The 23,551-nt window shown below is 37.1% G+C and overlaps 1 protein-coding gene across 1 annotated transcript in view; it reads left to right on the top strand.

Annotated features, from left to right (window-relative positions):
* Window positions 1–23,551, top strand: part of SOX5 (SRY-box transcription factor 5) — a 981,725-nt gene that overhangs the window by 286,303 nt on the left and 671,871 nt on the right. The window contains 1 exon segment of the mRNA XM_047740105.1: window positions 10,377–10,429. Coding sequence (XP_047596061.1) covers window positions 10,377–10,429 — 53 coding nt within the window.

Below are 23,551 nucleotides of genomic sequence, written 5' to 3'. Positions count from 1 at the left end.
ATCACACCAATTTCTGAGAAAATAAACAATTTTTTGGCAATGGTTTTCCAACGGACACGCAGACCTCTAATGATCAAGAGACTTTGGTGAAGTTCCCAAGTGATGCTCTGTTCGAAACTTGTAGAGGACGCACTGGGCATTCCAAATCAGCATTACTTTCTGAGCTGTAGACACCAACCTATTTTTTTTGGCAGAGTTTGACCTTTCACTGAACGCCCCAATGTGTTTATTACTTTCACCTGCTTCAATGCCCTTATGACACTCTACCTGAATAATTACAAAAATACAGACCAGAGTCCTTATGGGTAAAAGCTGAAAACTTCCAAACAAGAAATGGTGTCTGGTAAATATCTCGTACTGCCAATCAAGTGCTTTGCAAACTTACTCAACTCTGCCTCTTGATTATAGTCCTCCTTTGGTTTCCACTACTACCTTTCAGATCCTTCGAATTACAAGATAAGGTAACTGTAACCAAAGAGCCCTGTGCACCTAAATCAGGCAAAGCCTTGCTGAAATAGTAGCAGCTGCCATGAATCAGGACTTGAGCCATTTGTGGCCCCCGACGCAATTTCTTCCCTGGTAACATGAAGCACTCTAGAGTTTCAGGTGTTTTGTTTTTTTTTTTTAATAATTTATTTATTTGACAGAGATCACAAGTAGGCAGAGAGGCAGGCAGAGAGAGAGAGAGGGGGAAGCAGGCTCCCCGCCAAGCAGACAGCCTGATGCGGGGCTCGATTTCAGGGCCCTGAGATCATGACCTGAGCGGAAGGCAGAGGCTTAACCTACTGATCCACCCAGGCGCCCCAAGTTTCAGGTATTTTCCCATGTAAAATTCTAAATTTTATCATCACAGTTCCTCAAATCTACAGATGGTAACTCTTTTTATCATTAAGTCAATGAATTTTATGTGTAGTCTGATTGATTCATATTTTGGGTTAGAACACCAAGCGATGCTCTTTAGTGCTAGGTATATAGATGAGCAGAGTATGAGAAGAGTACAAATCCTATCATCTGATTACAGTTGCTTCTTTATCGTCCCTGGAGTGGATCATGCAAAGTCGTCTATTATGATTGTATGGTTTTTGACTAATTAAAGGCAAGTCTTATGTATAAGTAATCTTCTTATAAGAAATTCAATTTATTACTCTCAAATACCTAACATAGCTAAATGTGAGTACAGAAACTTAAATTTAGATGAAATTATGTCATTAGTACATATAAAAGTATCCATGTAAATCTCACATTACAATTAAATACACAAAATATTAAACATTACATTAAAAATATTAACAGTATTAAAAAGGTACTCTCTTAAAAAGATAGACATTCTGCCCTTCACTTTCAGTCTTGTTTATGAGATTCACTTGGCTACAATAATTCTGTTACTCACCTTAGAAGATACATTTCAGCTCAGCTTTCTCCAAGACATTATCAATCTTGTACTAGGAGAGTACAAAACACCAGGTTTCTGTTATTTTGTTTTATGTGTTTCTCATTTATTACTTCTTTAGTTTGGAATAAACCACAGCAATACTTCACACATTTGAAGTCTGGTGATTTCTAGTAACTAGAACAGGTCTGAACCAAAAATAAGCTTAGAAAATTTAAAATTATTTAATTAATCTATCCCTTTGTGTTCCCCAGCTTTACTCATAAAGAGCTCTGAGTCCTTCTCTTGTAGACAATATAATTTTTTTTTAAAGATTTTATTTATTCATTTTACAGACAGAGATCACAAGTAGGCAGGGAGGCAGGCAGAGAGAGAGAGGAGGAAGCAGGCTCCCTGCTGAGCAGAGAGCCCGACATGGGGCTCGATCCCAGACCCCGGGACCATGACCCGAGCCGAAGGCAGAGGCTTAACCCACTGAGCCACCCAGGTGCCCCGACAATATAATTTTAATAAGCTTGAAAAAAGTGTTTCCTGAGTCCACAGCAGAATAATGTAGCAAATCAGAAAAATGAAGGGCCATTCTGAAGCCCTCATAGAGTGAGACGGTGCAGGGGAGGAGACCAAAAAACAAACAAACAAACAAAAAAACCATAGAAAGTACTGGGGCCATAATAAATTGATCCCATGTAGTGTAATGTGGGGTTTCTTATTGTTGGCCTGTTGACTTTTTGTGGGGAGGAGATGGAAAAGGTTGCAGGTTGGGGAGGAGTTGTCCTGCGCATTTCAGGATGTTTAGCAGCAATGTTGGCTTTTATCCACTAGATGCCAGTTGCGGCTTCTTCTCCTCCCCATTCTTTCCGAAATTGTGATGAACAAAATTATCTCCAGACTTTGCCAAAGTTCCCGGGGTGGGGGTTGGGGGTGAAATCAACCCCTGTTGGGACCACTGATGGAACTTTTCACAACTATGAATCCCTTGATAATCCATCAAAATACAATTGTGATATTCCTTATTATAAGCTTAAGCCGTCAAAAAGTTTATCTTTAGCTCTTTCTCTTTAATCTGACAGGTAAATATGTGATACATTTGAGAAAGCTCTATATTCTAGAGACTGGAATTTTAAAATGAATTGATGTTGCTTGCGTGCTAAAGGTCAGTAATTTTAGAAATTCGGAGATCTTTTTATATTCTTGTGACACTGGAAAAAATTATTGAATACCATTATTTTGTGAAATGTTTGCTTGCCTAATTATGCAGTTGAGTATTACAGGTCCTCTGGCATGCCCCTTAAACTGATACTAAAAATATCTTCAGTTTCCTAAGCACACATTCTAGGACAGTAAACAGAAACAGCCTTAGCACAATAGGAGGTGTGAGGAAGGTGGCCTTGGATTCCATGTTTAGATTTGGGCAGACAAAATTGGAAATGAATAAAGATCCCATGATATCTTTCCCTAAAGATCATTCTTGATCGTTTGGAAAGCAAATTGTATCCTTCCTTTATTCATTTGAATATATTTTCCTAAATAAAAATCGCGACACAAACTCTAATCTTTGATTTGTTCGTAACTGAATGTATTGGAAAAGATTGCTTATATTCTTCAACTTATTCTTTCTAGGGATTTGTTTAAAAAATCTATCTGGTTATTTAATGGCAAATATGCATATAGACCTTTCTTGTGCTGGCTCTACGGTACCTAAGTGGGATCAAATACCATAGTTGAGAGTGTTGTCTATTGCATTCAGTATTTCAGTGTTCCAGATGCAGAGAACCTTATCAACCAGGTAGTCCCTTCAAGAAAACCAAACATTGTAGGAGAGTGGCTCTCTGTCCACAATTGCCTCAGATTAAAGTTTGCTTATGTGACAGAATGTTAAACTTTGGATTCTGCATTGCCAGTTTAAATTTAAGGTTTTCCCCTTTGCCACATTTTCACTGTTATTCTTTGGACTCTGAGTTCTGTAATTTGTACCTGCATTTCCTTAATATAATTTTAGTGTATCCTAATAATCTTTTATGGTATGCTATCTGTATATTAATTTTTCTTCATATTTTGTCTTCATAACTGTATACATTTTTTCCTATTTTATCATTTTTTTACTTTTGCCTGTATCTTCCTTGGTATTTTCCTATGTACTTTGTGTATTTTCATTATAATTCACACATTGGCTAGCACATTCTGTAGAAAACTTTTATCCTTATCCCATTTTATTTGCACTTATTTTAAACTTTATTCATTTACTCATTTTTTATGTGTGACTATAATCTGCGTTTTTCTGTCAATTTGCATATCTTTGTCTTTCATTAAAAGGCTAGGCATATGAGGAGCAGCTATAAAATCTCTCTTCTGAGAAAAAGGCTTTGAATATTTTACTCTTCCAGTCTCCTAAAGCCTATTCTAAAATCTCAGTGTCAAAAACTCAACTGTCTAAAGGAGGCAGACAGAAATAGTGAGGACTGGGATGAACGCAAGAGTGTGTCTCTCTATCACATGGGCAGCTCCCATTTAGTACCAGTAGATTGCTGTTGTGTGAAAGGCTGGCATAGCATTGCCAGATTTTCCAGGTTTTCTAAAGGTGTTAGAAATATGGGTTCTCTCAGTTTCCAAAGACTGGAAAATACTTTCATAAAAGTGTTAATACTATGTAGGTCAAACGGAATGCCCAGCCGTGATATCCGGCTACTTCTCAAAGCTATTGCAGGAGCATTTAAAGGCGGGTGATGTTAGCCAATAGAATGATTACTTAAATCAGAAGATTCACTCTTATTCTGAGAGTTAGAAATTTAGCCTGCCTTTCTGTCTTACGGTACTTTTCTAGTAATTATTATCCTAATGATCAGAATTCCTTTCTCTTTTAGAAAGAGGCTTATTTTCTACATTTATTACTTGAATCCTGAAGATATTAAGTATTAGTAGATTTCTCTTTGTGTTAAGAAATTGCCGTTATACATTTACAGCGATTATGTGTGGTCCTGTCTTACTGCTCTTTGTTATTTTGATTTTAACGCTACCTATAAAAATCTCATTAAAGGTAAAGAAGATTTCTAGAATTATTCCTAAATTATCATAACAACAGAATGATTAGGAAACAATATCAAGAATTCTAGAGAATATTGTATAAATAGAATGTTGTATATGGAGAAATATGAGAATTATTGAATAAGGTGGAAATGAGGTAGGCCATTGCTATCTTTGGAGAAAGTAATATAATCTTGCTTACAAAATATCATAGTAAATAGAAAAAATCGTACAAGGTGAATGAAGGCAGAATGAAGTTAACTGGGATGATTTATGAGAAAGTTATTGTTTCTAGATTGATTTCTAAACTTGTTTAAAAAATTTGAAGAGAACTAAGAAATCCCAAAGGAATTGGTAATCCTATTATAGATTTCTAGATCCTAAATACCTTGTATTATGGACCCAGCACTGTTCTAGAACAGTAGATGATGGTGAAATTGAAAGTAAATTGATATTTTTAATACTTTGACATATGCTGTATCATTCGACACTTAAAACAACCCTATGGAGTAATCAGGAGAATTATTATCCCCATGGAAACTGAGACCGAGGAGAATAAACAATATTTCCTAAGACACATGCTTAGTTCTTAGATGTCAGAAATGTAATGTTAAGCCCTTTCATTCCTGGACTATCATGCCATTCTGCTATTTTGCCATATTATTGTTGGTAAATGGATAGTCATAACAATCATAAAATGTACTGGGGGGGTCCATTACTCTTGTGAGTTTATGTGTGGAGACACTATAAGATTCTCAATAATTGACAATAGGTTTTTCACTCCAAGGTGGAGGTTTTTTGTTTTGTTTCTTTAATACGGGTTAGAACATATGGGCAACTAACCGTAAACCTCTGACCTATACTCCCTTTTGATTATAGAGTATCTTCATTTGGTTGAACTATACACTTACAATTTTTTTTTCCTAAACTCAAGTTTGTGGTTGAGCTTATTATATTTAAACCTTTCATAATAAATAAGTGAGAAGTCACAAAACATAATCCTGGAGGATTTTCTTATTTCATCCATTTGCAGTTTCCACTGATGGTTCTAAACAAGTGATGTGAAAACAGAGGAGTAAGTTTTGTCACTGAGCTTTGAAAAGAAAATAATTCTAGTGTGGTCATTTTCAATCGAAATTTGAAGAGAGGGAGCAGGGCCACCAGCAGCTCTAACTAATGGCTCTCATCAACCTACTGGTCCATCTCAAAGCACTTGCTTTCAACGTAAAGCAGAGAGAACCAAGGCTTTCTCTCTGTGCACCTTATTGGTGTTCTTACTTGTTCTCTTAATCCTATTGAAGCCTTGTACTTTAGGTAGATAGAAAAGCTCCTGATTTGAATTCTGCAAAAATTCAGAATGCAAAATGAGGATGAGGTCCTTTAGTAGTCAAATTTTGTTACTCAGTAAACAGTTAGCTCAATGTTCAGTATAATTTTTCCTATTTCCATCTTGTCAAGAGGCAAGAAAGAACAACAGGTCAATATCATGACTGTGTGCTTTTGCTCTTGATATTATACTTATGTATATTTCTATAGACCTTACCAGGAAACCTCTGAAAAATTGCAAAATATGAGCTCTGTGTCAGAGTACAATTTCTGTCTTTTACTGAGATAGAGAACTATCTAGGCGGATGTATTACTTTTGGGATAGTGTTGCTTTGTTTTCTTTGTTGTTGTTGTTGTTGTTTTTATCATTTCCAGTTTGAACTCTGATCCTAAGAGTGAAAAGTTCAGCCCAACATTTTGTCCATTTTCATTCATCCTCTCCTGTGCCAACCCTCCCTCCTCTGCACCTCCCTCTCCCCAGCTAGTTGCACTTTTCCTGGAAGTAAACAGTAGATGTTACATATATTAACACTGTGTTCCATACAGCGCATTTGGGTGCACTCTCTGTGCAATTCCCTGGCAGTCATAAATTAATTAAAAGTAGACAGGAACCACAGAAAAAGAAAGTTCTCCCTTTTTCTCCCCCTCCCCCCTTTCTTTTTCTACGGGTAAATAGCTAGTTCCTTTGTTCCTGGCTGCACGATTTCATTTCTGCCATTATTGTCCTCATTGTTCTCTGAAACAGGAGGGGTCTGGGCCAGGATCAGCAAGGTCTCAGCTAATGACGGGAAGTCTTTAAAGTTTGCGCTGCATTTCATCTTCTCTGTGGGAGTTTTAGGACGTATCCAGTGTTTGATCCCCACCGCGCAACTTTGCTTCTAGTTAATTAACAGATCCCCCATTACACACTCTCATCTAGAAGCACATGGGAGGCCTATTGGGAGGTAATTCAAGGCCAATCTGAGTGATGGCAAGAATTAAAGAAATCAGTTGTTTTAGGGCTAATGTTCAGGAAATAAAAATGTCCCATTTTAGAGATCTCATTTGAAATTTTTGATTATTTTTCTTTCTGTTTAAAAAAAAAGAACAAGATAAGGGAATTGATTGGTCCACACGGTCTAACCATGACTCTTCAGGGCAGTTTGAACTTAGAACTCTTTATGACTTCATGGAAGAAAAAAAGGGAAAAAAAAAAAAAAGATAATACTAAGAGATACAGCAATGCTAGCAAGCACTTTGGTCTCTGTTTTATTGTTAGCAGTTTTTTTTTTCATGCCCAGCGGAAAATTAGCTGGGTCACAACTGTCCACAGCAACTTTTCCAGGACACATGAGGCAGAATCCCTGGCAGGAACATCTCAGTCATGGCTCATTTTACAGTCAAGGCTAAATCATACTTTGTTCTTGTGTTGCTGCTTTGGTTCCAAAGGTGTCAAAGTGATTTACAGATAATAAACAGTAGCTTCAGTATTAGGATCCCTTTCCCTTCTAGCCTCTTTCCAGATGAATGTTGCCAAATAAAACAAACTTATCCAAAGTTGGAAGTTGGCCCGTGAGTGCGGGGATAGAGCCCTCGTGTTTCGGTGACTCTGTTTTCCCAGATCACAGGTAGCCAGGGTTTGGTAGCATTTGGAAAGGGGCTGCCTTGTTTAATTTCTTACCCTTCTCCAGTTTCCCCAGCCCTATGAGCAATGACCCCCTTTATCTAATGAATTAGGAGCTACTCCTGCCTTGCAATTCTCCGTTCGACACTTGGCAATGAGAATCAAACCGGGGCTATTTAGTGTAGCAGTAAATGGCCCGCCACATTAGCCCCCTGGCATGCTAAGCTATTAGGTTGTTTTACTGTTGTTAAAGTTACATTTGTTAGGTGGAGTCGCTGCCCTTCCCCACAAACTCAGCAGTGCCGGATCCTGGCAGAGGCAGCACGTGTACAAGACGTGTGCCATGCAGGGACCCAAACGGCCGGGTGGTGTGGCTGTGCTGCAGATAGGAAACATTGCTTCTGTCTGAAAAAGCAGAAGCATGGATTCTTAGGATTGCAAAAGAAGAAGAAAGGAAAGGAGACCCCTGGACAATCATGGTTTTTGCCCTTTGCTGTGACTAAACTGATTTCATGGGCTCGATGGACCATTAATTTATGGCAGTTCTTAAGTGAGCCACTTATTGTCATAGTGCCACAGAGAAGGAAGGCCAGGGATGAGAGACCTTAAAGAAGCTGGTGTGGCGCTCCGCAGCCCAGCGACACACACACCGGAGCTGGGCAGAACCCCGAGGAACCCGGAGATTAGCATGGGAATGAAGGAGGGGTAGTCAGGGTGCTTCACTGGTGGTGTGTGCGTGTGTGTGCATGCATGTGTACATGTGTGCATGCCTATGTGCGTGTGTGTGTGAGAGAGAGAGATAGAGAGGGAATATTTCTGCAAAGAAAGGAAAATGCCAGTACTATATAGCTCCATGCAGCCAGCTTGCAGGGCTGAGTTGGCATTTGGTAACTTGGTAGCGGCTGCCAGTGTGTGTGTGGTGGGAGAAGAGGGAATAGACAACAAGAAAAACACATAGAGCTTAAAAAAAGATGTAAAATGATTCACTTCATGCCATATGGACAAAAATGTTGTCACAAAAATAAGGCCAAAAAATAGTGCCAGGTTAGACTTTTAGTTCAAAAACATATGTATAATCATCCCCATGAACATGAATTTTAATTAGTATTTTGATAGAGAGAAACCAGATATTTTTTTAACCTGCTCTGTTCTTGTTTTCTGTTCCTCTCCCAGTTTTAGCCTCCATTAAACATTCATATACTGTATGTTTTGTGTCTGTATGAGGAAAAGCCTTATCCCTGGATTGGTGGGAACGCAAACATCTTGGTTTTCTGTGGCATACAAAATATCTTCCCAGTGGAGCTCACAAGCAGAAACTTATCGCTGGGAAATCTAGAGCTCTCTCTGAGCCCTGGGTGCACCAGGAAGGAAGGAAGCCATATGCCTTTTCCTTTTGTCAATGGAGGCGTCTGTACCCTTTTGCTTCCCCTGATCTACTCTTCATACCCATCCACATCTCCTCTCCCTGGGATGCCTTTTAAAAATGAAACAAGTGTAGTCTATACACATATTACTATGTGACAGGGCAGTTTTAGAGAAAAATGGATAAGACTATCATTACAGAAACTTTTAAAAATGGAACACATAACATACTGATAAATAAACTTAATAGACGCTCACATTTTACTCATTCTACCTATCTCTGAAAAGGATTTGAGATGGCATCACTTGTCAGAAGATACTGTGCTGAATCATCTTCCCCTTAGCAAAGCTCTTTCCCACCTTAAATAAGGTGCTTTGATTAATGCCCTACACGTGATAATGAAATGCTGATACAGTGAAATGCTTCTATTAGCGATAATTTTTCTGCTTAGGGGGTCACCCACACCCCAAGCTTTTTTTCTACTCCTAGAGGAATACAGAGAAATCAGATACTTGAATTAAAATGATACAATGGAATAAAAAATCTGGTGTTAAAAATCAGTCCAGTCTTGGTGCAACAGTATTCATCTATTTCATATTCTTTTTCCTTAAAGATTTTTATTTATTTATTTGAGAGAGAGAGTGAGAGCAGGCAAGGGCAGAGGGAGAAGGAGAGACTCTCAAGCAGACTCCTCACTGGGCACAGAGCCCAATGTGGGGATCTCTCCTAGGATCTTGAGATCGTGACCAGAGCTGGAACCAAGTCAGATGCTTACCCAACTGTGCCACCCAGGCACCCCTTCCTATTTCATAGTCTTTATTAGAATCCCCGAGCTTGCCTCTGAGTGTTAGCTGTACTTCATTCTACTCCAGGACAAGGGTAAAACCAACACTAGCCTTAGGAAAGGTAAATTTTACTGTGTTTTGGGGTCTCTCAGCGGTTTCTCAGACTTTTATTTTTTGGCAAACACTAACACAGCCATTCCTTTTTCCTTTCTTCTTTTTCTCCCCTGAGGAAACTCTGGCCCCTTCAGAGAGATTATGACACCTCATTAGGCACTTGCTGAATACACCCTCTTGGTGTTGGTAGCTTTCTCTGGGCTTGTTGAACCTCTACTCTTCCTCCAAGCCATCAAGCATCATTCCTATAGCATTCACGACAGCAGCAGGGAATGTGCTATTGGATACTTGGTGATCTCAAGCCGCAAAACGAGATCCATGTCTATGCATTACATTGGGACTGCTGCAAAGATTGCTTTTGAATTACGTATAGGCTGCCTTGTTTGGGGAGGAGTAGGAAAAGCTGTTGCTAAATACACCTGCCTACTTTCAGAACTGCAACTCAGATTTCTATTTTCTGAAAACTTTTCCCAAGCTTTTGTGTCAGATTGGATTACAATAGATTCATTCATTCATTCATTTAATCACTATTTTCAAGCCCTTAATATGTGTCCTAAATTTAAAGAAAGTTCAGGGTTGTTCCTTGCCACAGAGATGTTTGTTCATAGGGAAATATTTCCTGGCTCTTATGTTTTTCAGACCTTTAGTGGGTTTAGGTTAGTTTAAGTCTCAAAAAAGTCTTGTGAAAGAAAGAAAAATATTTAAAATTTCTAAAACTAATTTTTCCTCTCTGAGTATCAACCAAGACTATTTCATAATTGCTTTTTCTCATAGAAATTTATATTCAAGACTAGAAATAAATTTGAGCTCCAGTGAAAACATCAAAGGTAATTCAGACTTCCCAGTTCTACTCCTCTTCCATATCAGAAATGTTGAGGCAACTGACAACCAGAGTAGACTCAGTGAACCTCCCTACCCACCAGTGATTTTCCGGGAATTGTATGAGGATTTTAAAAATACTCATGCAGGTTATTAATTATAAAATTATTTGCAATTTCAAAATACTGTGAATAACATAAATTCCTGTCCATAAAAGACTTATTGAATAAACAAAAGCATGTCTGTATAGTGAAGAATCATGCAGTTATAAGAGATAATGAGGAAGATCTCTGGGCAGCATTTTGGAGACATTTCCAGGATGTGTTATTAGTGAAAAATTAAAAACCTTCAAAGACTATATATAGACTCCACTTTCTGTACTTTACTCACAGTATATAGTATGCTACATTCTGCACAAGAAAGCAGGACAAATAAGAATAAATACATGATTGCTTTTTTTTTTTTTAAGGAAAGGAATATAGGAGGGATAAGCCGGAATTAATAAAAATAATTACATATAATGTGCGGATGGGAATAAATAGAAGGATAGGGATGGAAGTCTCCCCAGAGTTACCTTTATATATAGTTTGGACTTTGGACCATGCAAATACCATATATATTTGAAAAATGAAAATTAACCAACAAAGAATAGGAAAATATCTGTGATGTTTGATACTAACGTTGATGGAAAGCTGAATGATAATTGTTGTTGGTACTTTGGGCTGATAGTCTACTAAAGGACAAATAAGAAATGAAGGGGAGGCACTTAAGAGATTGATACCAACTATCAATTGTATCTATTACTGGTACTTTCCCATTAAATTTATTCCTTAATTATTAGTTTTCTTTCATTTCTACGACTAACAAGAATTGCTTCTTCCTCTCCCAGGCTATGAGTCCTTTTAACAGGAAAGGAAAATAAATGAAACTATTAATAGTTTTCTCTATTTTGGCAATAATTTGAGCCACTGATGTGATTTAATGTCATGCGTTCTCAGGAGAGGACCATGCACAGTCAGTGCATACTCTTTGCCAGTTTCTGAGTCTTCATAATTATTAAAAACATACATTATAGGAAATATTACTTGCCTCCTGAGCCACATTGTTTTTTCTTCTTCTTTCTATTTACTAGAAAAATAATACCAATAATGTACCACTTTCTACGAATACGTATCCATCTCCTTGAAGGTGTAACATGCTTTTGGAGTTAACCCTTCTGGAGCAAGAAGGTCATAATTATTAAAATTATTGTAAGAAAATGAAACATGACTATGATAAGGTTCAATAATTGTCAATTTATTCAACTAATGGGTTTTCTAGTGACTCAAAAGTTAAAATTGTGAAGTTTTCCCTAACTTCTGCTCTAGATGAGTGCTTCAGCATGGTTGTATATATCTCTTTTGTAAAACAAAGATGTGCAGGTGTACATTATTTAGAAACTGGTTTTAGGAGCTCCTGGGAGACTCAGTTGATTAAGCAGCCGACTCTTGATTTGAAGGCCATGAAATGGAGTCCAGCATCGGGCTCTGTGCTGAGCACGGAGCCTGCTTCAAATTCCCTCTTTCTCTTCCTCTCCCTCTGCCTCTCCCCCATTCTACGACAATATATTTGTTTGTATTAGACCTGCTTTATATAGTTTGGGGGGATGGGGAAACCCCACAATTTTGATGACGGGTAAGGTATGCCTCTGTAGAGTCACATTCTCAACTTTTGACCCTGGTGTTGCTGTTCACTTGAGGGAAGCAAAGTGAATCATGAGGTTTACTTTCTTCATCTGTGTAGAATTTGTGGTCAGTTTAATAAAAGTTTATTGGCACCAACTTTGTGTCTAGCAGTTGAGTAATTCCTTTTACTCAATGACCTTCTACTTAAGTAGGCAAAGTTTCATAGAATTTCACAGAGTGCCAGCAGTCTGAGAATTACGCACATGCCATGGATAGAAAGCCAGAAGATGCCTAGAGCGATGTATAGTGAGGACCCTGTGTGTTTCTAATGAGAACGAAAGGAATTTGCTAAGCCTAAATAGCCTCTGTTTAGTTATAAGTCAGTGATCACGATATTAAAGAAAGTTGTACTATTACACATATGAGTGCTTTTCATCATGCAGTGACATAGTGAAAAAAAAAATAACTAAGTAGAAACGTCAGTTCCCCATATCAAAAAGTATGAAATATAAGTGCTCCCAGCCAAAGAAGGCAAGATCTGGAATTTTTTTTTTTTTTAAGGATATATAGAATAAATATGCAACCCTCCTGATAATGTTGGCTGATGAAATGAAATTCACCAACTGTAATTCTGGCACGGAGAGACACACATAGTGCCCGCATGCACACACACACACACACACCCTCAGCATATCCTTAATCATTTGCTATCTTATTTACATTTCATTTGGTAGAGCAAATTCTATCATTTGAACTTTAAAAAAAAATGTATTTCACTATTACTTAGGGAAAAATAGGAAATAATGTGATTGGCTTTCAAATAGCTTATTACCATTCAAATACTCTCAAGATAAATTATATTAAAGGAAAAAAAAAAAGAGAAACCCTGTTTCAGCTTCGGAACCATTCTAAATGGAGACTCCGCTCTAAGTAATCAAAATTGCTTTAGTTGTGCAGAGCAGCATTAAAAGCCTTGTCCACTAATTGAGTGAAGCGTTGCTCCAGGAGCAGTCTTGTCCCCTCATTAGATGATCTTGCAGGCACTGTTTGTCATTCTGAGTTGCTGGGCTCAATCTAACAGTACTGCTGGCTCAAATTAGTGGTAATTCATTATGACACAGTATGTCCTTCTGCGAAACAACAATGGGAAGCCCATGGGGCATCTGTCTGCCACTAGTTCTTCTTTATCACGTTCCTCCCACTTCAGTTCAAGTGACCACCTTTGCATGAACCTTCTAACTTCTTGAGCCGCCTGGTGATTGGAGCCGCACTTTGACTGAAGTGTGGCCTCCACGTCCCCTCTGCTACTGTTCCAGAGAGGAGGAGGGGGGTGTTAAACCACAGGCCAAGTCGGTCTGAAAAATGATGCCGTGTTCTGAAGGAAGCCAAGTGCCCTGGGTTAGGTGTGAGTGTGAGGACTTCTTTTTGAATGTGGATACCACCCTTGTGTCAAATCATGGGAGATGTTAATAGAAGATATTGAGAGAGAATATTCATAAATGTGATATAAATCCAAAGAGAATGAAACTTCTGATGATAGGAGTTTGGTTATTCAACACATTGAAGGGAAACGTCATGTTTCTATGATGAGCATTGCTGTTCAAAATATGACCTTTCTACTCATATGAGCAGGTAGAATCCTGTCGCTAGGGAAAAGTTCCAGCAATGATGCAGTTGGACACTTCCTCCTACCAACTCTAGATTGTGTGTTTGTATCAATGACCTCATTGTGTTGATTCAGATCATTTGTTCTGTCTCTGGAAGAATGACTAAATTCAATGGGTAAAGTGTATCTAAACCATGTCTAGATACATCTTTTCCTCTGAAATTCTTAAATTGTCCACGGATGCAGAAAACTTTACATTTATTGACTGTTGACTCTGCAGTGTTAGAAGTGGTGGTTCTTAGTCAGTAGAAGGTACAGGACAGTGATGCGCCCACTGTTTTCATAAGGCTGAGCCTAATCTCACTGTAGGACATTTGCTCTGTGCAATATGGGCTTGGTGGGATTTTAAAAGCATTAAAAGCCTGCCTACTTCCACACCATTTATCATTTGAAATCCCACAATTAGACTCATTCCTTTGGATTATATTTAAAAAATTTTTTTTTCTTGACATAATCTGATTGTTTAAACTGGTTAATCCATTACTATTAGTAAATTAGTAATCATTTATTCATTTATCTAATATTTATTTCTGTTAACTCTATCCAACATACCCTAACAAAATCTGTCAGTTTAGCGGTAGTCCCCATTACCCCATTTCACAAAATTCTTCCATAATATGTAGATATATCTGTTTTTACATAGTAGTTCTTAATATGTCTTGACTGAATTCCTGCTTTCTTCCCCAAAGCTGGTTCATCCATATTCAGTCTTCACAACTTCAGTGAATGCTACTCCATCCTATTTGCTCATTCCAAACACCTGGGAGTCATCCTTTGATTTCTAGCTTTCACTCACATCCATATTCTGCTCAATGGCAAATCCTATCGGCAAAAATATATATTCTGAATTTCCCACTACCTTTTTGGCTCAAGATAACACCAACTATTGCCTGGAATATTAAAATAGGCTCTTTAAACCTATCTTCCATCAATTTATAACATAGTTCTGAAAATAAGTGGGGACATTTTTAATTGTCAAAAAGTCTGGGGATAACTACTGACATTTAGAGATGCTGAATGACCCACCGTGGGCTCGAGGATCAGGACAAAGAGGAGTTGCCCACCCTAAATACCAGTAGCAACCCCACTGAGAAATGCTGAGCCCATTAAGAACCTAAGTCACGGAATGTTTCACTGTTGTTCAGACCCCTTCAGTGATTGCTAATTTCTCTGAGAATAAAAGCCAGTGTTATTACAATGGCCTACAAGGCCTTATACAACCCATCCTTGCTGCTCCCTTACTTATCTGATCTCATTTCCTGTTACCTCTCATTCATTTATTGCATTACAGCCACTCTAAAAAGACAGTCACACCGACATGCTATTCCCACCACTTGAAACGTTCTTTCCCCAGTGTGCATGTCTTACCTCTTCACCTCCTGACTCAACTGCCTTCTTTCTCAGTTACCCAGTTGCAGACTCTCCGCTCAGAGACCCACAAGCTGTTTTGTCTCCAAAGTACAGGATCACCATCTAACATATTTTGTTATATTCTTGTCATTCTTTACTTACGAGAGTATACGATGCATGAGAGATTTTTGTGTTTTGTAATTATCACCTTGTTTAGAATATCTGCCATACAGTAGATGCTCAGTAAGTAGTTTGAATGGATGGAGTTAAGCTTATAAAAACTTTAGGCAGTTTCCCATGAAAGAAACTAGAATTTAAAAGTCTAGAGGCTAGGGGCGCCTGGGTGGCTCAGTGGGTTAGGCCTCTGCCTTCGGCTCAGGTCATGATCTCAGGGTCCTGGGATCGAGCCCCACATTCGGGCTCGATCTCAGGGTCCTGGGATCGAGCCCCACATTGGGCTCTCTGCTCACCAGGGAGCATGCTTCCTCCTCTCTCTATCTCTGCCTGCCTCTCTGCCTACTTGTGATCTGTCAAATAAATGAATAATATCTTTAAAAAAAAAAAAAGTCTAGAGGCTAGTCGACTTGTCAAGATGTACATAGCTTAGTAAAGAGAGGGATTTTCACTTGTTCTCATGAACACATTTGTTTATTCATTTACTAAGTATTAAACTCCAGTTTAAGTCAGGCACTGTTCTAGGTGCTAGAGGTAAAGCAAAGAAGAAAATAGGTAAGGTCATAAAACAAACTAATTTTAGAGAAGGTAAGTGCTATGCAGGAAATAAAAGGGAGAAGGGGATAGTGACAAGTGGCTGAGGGAGGCCTCTAATTCTTATATTTTTCCACTTGTAATCTGACTAGCTCATTTACATACTAGAAATAATTGCTTTATTTGATACATTAGCATTTGAAAATGAAATGAGGAATTAATACATAGACAGGTATATTTTGAAGAGGTATATGTGGTCTGTTGGAAAGAAAATGGAGTATCCTGTCAGGCAGTTTTGGGTTCAAGTCCCAGATCTGCCCCATGCTGACCATGTAACCATGGGCAATTAAGTTCAACTCAGTAGCCTCATTTGTTCAGCATTAACAAATTAACACTTCATAGGCGGTTGTGAAGTAAGGAACCAGTGTAGATAAGTTATCTAATACATAGTATAATAAGTCAATAAATGGTTTTTAAAAAGAGTTTTGGCTACTTCACAGGAAATAGACCTGGATAGGAACCCTAAGAAGGTATTTTTTAAATTATGAAGTCATTTATTATAAGATTATTATGAGCTCAGATTATTATGAGGTACCAATTTAGAACCTTTGTAAAAGTCCTTTCTTTCCATCACTTAAATAGCAGCATACAATTTGTATAAAAGTTTTTTTATTCTATTTAATAACCTTTTGGTTATTATAAAAGTTATATAATTTATTGAGGAAATGTTTAGAAAATGTAGATTACCAAAGAAGAAAGTAAGAAATTCCTGTAATTCTAAAATTAACATCGTAACATTTTGGCACTTACCCTTTGGGTCATTTTTTTTTTTTCCTTTGGGTCATTTTTATGTCGTGCGTGTGTGCATGTGTGTGTGTGTGTATGTGTGTCCTTGGTTATATAAACCACAGATCCTCTGCCTAGAAACCAAATTAATATTTTTGAACACTAATATTTTCGAACAAGATTAGCATTTAGGAACTTTTAGATGTTGGAATCATTGTGTATATGGATCCGGGCTCTGCTGATTACTAAGCCTCATTTTCCTGAGCTGGTTAGTAGGGAAATGATCCATAATTCATTTAAGCAATGCCCTATTGTTAGCCATTTGGACTCATTCCTCATATATGTATATATGTATATCCATATATCCATATATATATATATATATATAATATTTCCCCAGGATATAATCTCAGAAATAAATTTACATATGAGTATGTGTAAGATTACTGGTATATATGATCCAAATACTTTTTCAAAATATTTGAACCAGTTTCAAGTTTCACTAACCACATATGAAAGTCTCACTTTACCATACATTTCTAGTATGGGTTTTTATAATAAAAACTTGTGCTAGTTGGTAAAATTCATATCCCTTGGAGAGTTAGGAAAGACTTCACTTCAGAAGGTTGAATAACAGGGTTGAGTCTTGAGGGGAAGTAGGTAGAGAAGAGTGGAAGAACGTGCTCAAGTTGTCCCATGTGTAGTTTGGGAGCAATGAGAACAGCTGAGGAACTTATCATAGTCAAAGTAAGAAAAAAGAATGTGGAGAAGGGCAATAGCTAGAGAAATGGAGGGGAAGGGACAGAGTTTATAGATATTTAAGAGACAAGATGAGCATGATTCAGTGGCCAATGACGTGTGGAAGGGGAGGGAGAGGAAACTCCCATCAGTCTTATAAGGACTTTTTGATTAAAGAGTTCTAATTTTGTATAAATCAGTCCTTTGTTCAACATTTTGAGTTCAGTTAAATTAAAAAACACCAAATTACAGTAAAGACTACCCCTATTTGCATAGTAGGTGGAGGTAGGCAACCACTGTTTTGTATTTCAGCAATGCTGCTCCACCCAAACACGGCCCTTTCCCTTGGGAGAACTGCTTCTTCATTCTCTGTGCATGATAAAGGTACATGGTATGGTCCTAGTTAGTCACAGAACTTCATTCTTCAGGCCATTATGAGTGATAGGAAAAGCCCTAGTTTTTCCATTATGCATTTATGAGTAATCTTCCCTTTTGACATTTTGTCTTCCCATTGAATGGTAATTAAAATTTAATCACAATACCTGTACATTCTTGCTATGGCATGAAAGATTATAAGAGTGACAAGATGATATAACACTGATTGAGTATCTACAGTAAAACTCAGTGGTACTCAGTGGACTAGGTCCTCTTGCGTTTGATATACGTTAACCCATTTAATACTACTAAAAACCCTAAGGCATACATTATTATAATTCCCATTTAAAAGATGAGAAAATGAAGGAACCAAGACATAAAATATCTTTCCGGTGGTCATGAATAAGTGCTGGAGCTGGGATAGCCAGACTTAACAAAAGTCAGTAGAGGAAAGGTGGTATTTTTATTCATTATCTTAAGGAATGATACTAGGAAGTAAACATCTTTTCCATAATGTTCAACTTTACTTGCAATTATTCAGGATTTCCTGGGAACAAACTAAGATTATTGATCTTCTATTTTTTTACTTAACAAACATTTAATTAACTTGCTAATCAACTACGTAATGTTATTTCCATTTGGTTATAGTGATGATGCTCTGTTTTGTGTATATCTGGTAGGGATCACCTCACATCTTATTTTATCACCAGAAATTCCTACTTTATGATTTTTCACCTTCATTTATTTATACACATTATAATATCTGCTGTACTGTTAATTTCTAAGGTGCAGAATCCACGTGTGATTAATCTTCCTAGGCTTCACAGTAGACCAAAAAAGAGAAATTATTGTTTATTTTTGGGTTCTATAAACTCATTGGGTCAATTCATTATCACCTTAAAGATGAGGAAGCTGCAGTTGAAAAAGGTTTTGCCACCTGTAAGTTGAGGCCTGAACTCATAGTCCATTCTAGAGAATCCCAAGGGGTGCCTGGGTGGCTCAGTGGGTTAAAGCCTCTGCCTTCTGCTCAGGTCATGATCCCAGGGTCCTGCGATCAAGCCCTGCATCGGGCTGCTCAGCAGGGAGCTTGCTTTCCTCTCTCTCTCTCTGCCTGCCTCTCTGCCTGCTTGTGATCTCTCTGTCAAATAAATAAATAAAATCTTGAAAAAAAATAAAAAAATAAATAAAAATAGAGAATCCCAAAACACATGTACACATTTATCTTATAACATAATCAATATCTGATGATAAGTCATCAGTAACTTTTTATGGACTAGATGAGAGAATAGATCGCTGATATTCAGCAATCCCCAACTTAAAGCAATGTGTATACCCACTTCAGAGATGGGAAGGGAATCTTATTTAAATTTCAATAGCAGAAAATAAACATGAATCATTAAACATGTATTAAATAAAGAGATTAGCCACTGTATGTTGTATAACTGCAATGGATCAAGCTACTTAATCACATCACTCTTACCATTATGAAATTGGGTAAACATGAAGTAGTCTTACAGGATAATGAAGTCTCTATCTTTTAATGAATTCATTTAAATCAAAAGTAGATAGGTAGTATTGGGAAGCTTCAATTTTATGTCACTGAAACCTGATATTTTTAACGTATATGTTTCTTCGTATATTTACCTAGTTTTGCTTGGCAGCTAAAATTTTATAACTGTCGTTCTTAAATAGAGAATTCTAAAATCGGTGAGGTATCTATGTGATTCCCAACTTTCAAAGAATCGCCTGAACTATTGCCATAATTTGGATTAATGAGTTTTTCCCTTCACTATCAGTGCTGATAAAGTGACAGTTACACTTGGATTGTATTATAATGCTTGAACTCTGTTGAAAGACTAATCTCTGAAGACTAGTTTAAAAGTAGAATATCTTTCTATTATTTTATTGTTGGTATTTAAACTTGGCCTGGTATTAGTGTTATCTGTCAAGAAATCATCTATCAAATATAAAATTTATTTTGTATTATCTTAACATGGTTAGATTTTTTTCAAGGCAGAGTGGGTACTTTTCCTTTTTTAAAAATGAGAACACAATTGGGGTGCCTGGGTGGCTCAGTGGGTTAAAGCCTCTGCCTTCTGCTCAGGTCATGATGCCAGGGTCCTGGGATCGAGCCCCGCATTGGGCTCTCTGCTTGGCGGGGAGCCTGCTTCCTCCTCTCTCTCTGCCTGCCTTTCTGCCTACTTGTGATCTCTCTCTGTCAAATAAATAAATAAAATCTTTGAAAAAAAAAGTGAGAACACAATTGTATTAAGGTGTCTTTGTTTTCTAGTATGTAATTTGTTAAAAGCTGCTTTGTTGAGTTATAGTTTATATACTTTACAATCTACTCATTTAAAGCAGCAATTCACTGTTTTTTAGTAAATTCAAGGACTTGTTCAAAATCATCATAATATAATTTGAGAACTTTTTAATCTCACAAAAACTCCATACTCATTAACAGACCGTCCCCACTCCAAATCTGTTAACTCTAGGTAACCACTAATATGTCTGTATGTCTCTATAAATTTACCTATTGGAGCATTTCTTATAAATGGAATCATACAATATATGAATATAAGAAATGCTCCAATTAGGTAAATTTGGAGCGCCTGGCTCAGTGGGTTAAGCCTCTGCCTCTGGCTCAGGTCGTGATCCCAGGGTCATGGGATAGAGCCCTGCATGGGGCTCTCTGCTCAGCAGGGAGCCTGCTTCCCCCTCCCCCTCTGCCTGCCTCTCTGCCTACTTGTGATCTCTCTGTCAAATAAATAAATAAAACCTTTAAAAATATATGGTCTTTTGTTACTGGCTTCTCTGTTTTGGTATCTTTTAAAGGTTCATTCATGTTTTAATATATACTTTAAGGTTTATGGCTGAATAATATTCCATTGTATGCATATACTTAAATTTTGTTCATTCATCAGTTGATGGGCATTTAAATTGTTGCCACATTTCAGCTCTTATAAATAATGCTGCTATAAACACTTACGTACAAGTATTTATATAGACAGACATAGGTTTCATTTCTTTTGTGTATGTATATAGGGTGGAATTGCTGGGTCATATAGTAACTCTATATTTAACTTTTTAGGAACTGCCAAACTATTTTCCAAAGCACCTGAAGAATTTCACATTCCTACATTTGATGTACATTTGATGTACAATTTCTCTACAATCTCATCAGCACTTATTATTACCTATCTTTTTTTATTAGTCATCCTAGTGGATGTGAGGTGGTATATCATTGTAGCCTTGGCTTGCATTTTCCTAATGGCTAAATGATGTTGAGTATCTTTCATGTGTTAATTGGCCATTTATATATCTTCTCTGGGGAAATGCCTATTTAGATTCTTTGCCCATTTTAATTGGGTTGTTTAACTTTTTATTATAGAGTGGAAAGAGTTCTTTATATATTTTAGATATAAGTTCTTAGCAGATGTATGATTTACTAATATTTTCGCCCATTCTGTAGGTTGCCTTTTTACTTTATTCTTTCTTTTATTGCTTCCAAGACAAAATTGTGCTCGATACCTTCTCGATTATATACTTTGAAGCACAAAAGTTTTTCTGTTTTGATGTAATCCAATTTACCAGGGGTTTTTTTTGTTTTGTTTTGTTTTTATTACTTGTCTTCTCTGTTGGTGGTATATCTGAGAAACCCTTGCCAAACTCAGAACTATGAATATTTGTGCTTTCTCCTAAGAGTTTTATAGTTTTTTTTTTTAAATATTTTATTTATTTATTTGGCAGAGATCACAAGTAGGCAGAGAGGCAGACAGAGAGAGAGAGAGAGAGAGAGAGAGAGAGAGAAGCAGGCTCTTGGCTGAGCAGAGAGCCCGATGCGGGACTCGATCCCAGGACCCTGAGATCATGACCTGAGCCGAAGGCAGCGGCCCAACCCACTGAGCCACCCAGGCGCCCGAGTTTTATAGTTTTGACTCTTACATTTAATAATATCCATTTTGAGTTAATTTTTTGCATGGTATTGAGGTAGGGGTCTAATTCCATTCTTTTGCATATGGATATCCAGTTGTCTATTTGTTGAAAAGACTATTACGTTCCGATAGGAATTCTCAGATGTCAACTGGGTGTCCTATCATTCAGTTCAATCTGGCAGTATCTAGAATTAGCATCAGATCCCAGAAGTTAAAGAGTAAAGTCCCCAGTGACTGCCCTTATTTCAGAAACTGCAAGTGGGGTCCGCAGGCAATGGGTACTTCTGCCTGGCAGAATTGGCTACAGATTTGTGAGTTCTCCCAACACTCCTTTGGCTTCAGTAATTCACTAGGATGACTCACAGAACTCATAAACCACTATACTTACTATTATTGTTTTACTCTAAAGGCTTCAAATGAATATCCCAGATGAAGTTACACAGGACAAGTCTGGAAGGGTCTGGAGCACAGGAGTTGGTTTTTGTGGAGTCAGGGTGTGCACCCTCCCATACGTCAATATGTTCACCAACTAGGAACTCTCTGAGTCTCATCATTTTAGAGCTTCTTTTGAGGTTTCATTACATAGGCATGATTGATTAAATCATTAACCTTGTGATTAAACTCAATCTCTAGTCCCTTTTTTCTCCTCAGAGTCTAGGGTCCTAAAAAATTCCAGTTCTTAAATCATGTGTTTGCTTTTTTTCACAACCTCTCCCATTCTGAAGCTATCTAGGGGCTCTGTTATGAGTCAAGTCATAGTATAACAAAGGCTTATCTATCACTCAGTGAATTCCATAAGTTTTTGAAACTCTGTGCAAGGAATCAGGAACAAATATCAGATTTCTTTGTCTTTCTTTTTCATTCCCTATCTCTCTCCCTCTCTTTCTTCCTTCTTTCCTTCCTTCCTAATAGTTCTTAGTGAATTCCTTTAGATTTTCTAAATAAAAATAACGTTAACTCCAAATAGATGGTTTTATTTCTTCCTTTTCAATCTGGATATTTTTTATTTCTTTTCCTTTATTAACAAACCTGGCTGTAATCTCCAGTACAATGCTGAATAGAAGTTGTATGAGTGGACATCCTTGTTTTATTCCAGATCTGGGGGGAAACCAGTCAGTCTTTTACCATTAAGTAGGATAGTTGTGGGTTTTTTTAGATGCTCTCTGTATTAGGTTAAGGAAGTTTTCTTCTATTGCTAGTTTGTTGAGTGTTTTTATCATGAAAATGTGTTGGATTTTTGTCAAATGTTATTCTCATCTATTGAATAATTGTATGATTTTGTATTTTATTTATATAGCATGTTCCATTATTTGATATTTAAATGTCAAACTAATTTTTATATTACTAAGATAAAACCCAGCAGGTCTTGGTGTATTATTTCTTTTTACTGTTTTATGTACTTTAAAATAATTTAGGTACTCCAGAAGTCACCCAAAATTATTGAAGTTCTTAAAAGTGAAGTCTTTATAAACTAAAAATCAAAAGTTATGCAGTAATTTGGGCCTAGATCACCTCCAAAACTGTGATTATAGTATGTAAGACCAATATTCTAGAAGTAGGATTCTATTTTCCTAAAAGTATCATTTTTAAGTCTTTTTCAAATACTGACTATATATAATCCAGTTAATGACACAGGTAACTCCACCATCCCAAGGCACAAAATTTATATAATTTATATTTATAAAATTTAACAGTCATCTTGCAATGTCACAAAAATCATTAACCATGTTTAAACATTTTGCAATGATAGAACTAAACATTTTAGGGGCCAAAGCTTAAAAAGGTAGAATAGGTGATGAATTTATCCTTATAAAAATTATCGTACATCTGTAAGTAAATACTAAAATCATGGTAAGATAGTTGTATGTATTGGTTTTGGGAAGATTCCTGGATTCATGACAAAATGAAAGG

Source organism: Lutra lutra, chromosome 8 (assembly GCF_902655055.1).
Source record: "Lutra lutra chromosome 8, mLutLut1.2, whole genome shotgun sequence".
Lineage (NCBI taxonomy): Eukaryota > Metazoa > Chordata > Mammalia > Carnivora > Mustelidae > Lutra > Lutra lutra.
This window is presented reverse-complemented; position numbering and strand designations above follow the sequence as displayed.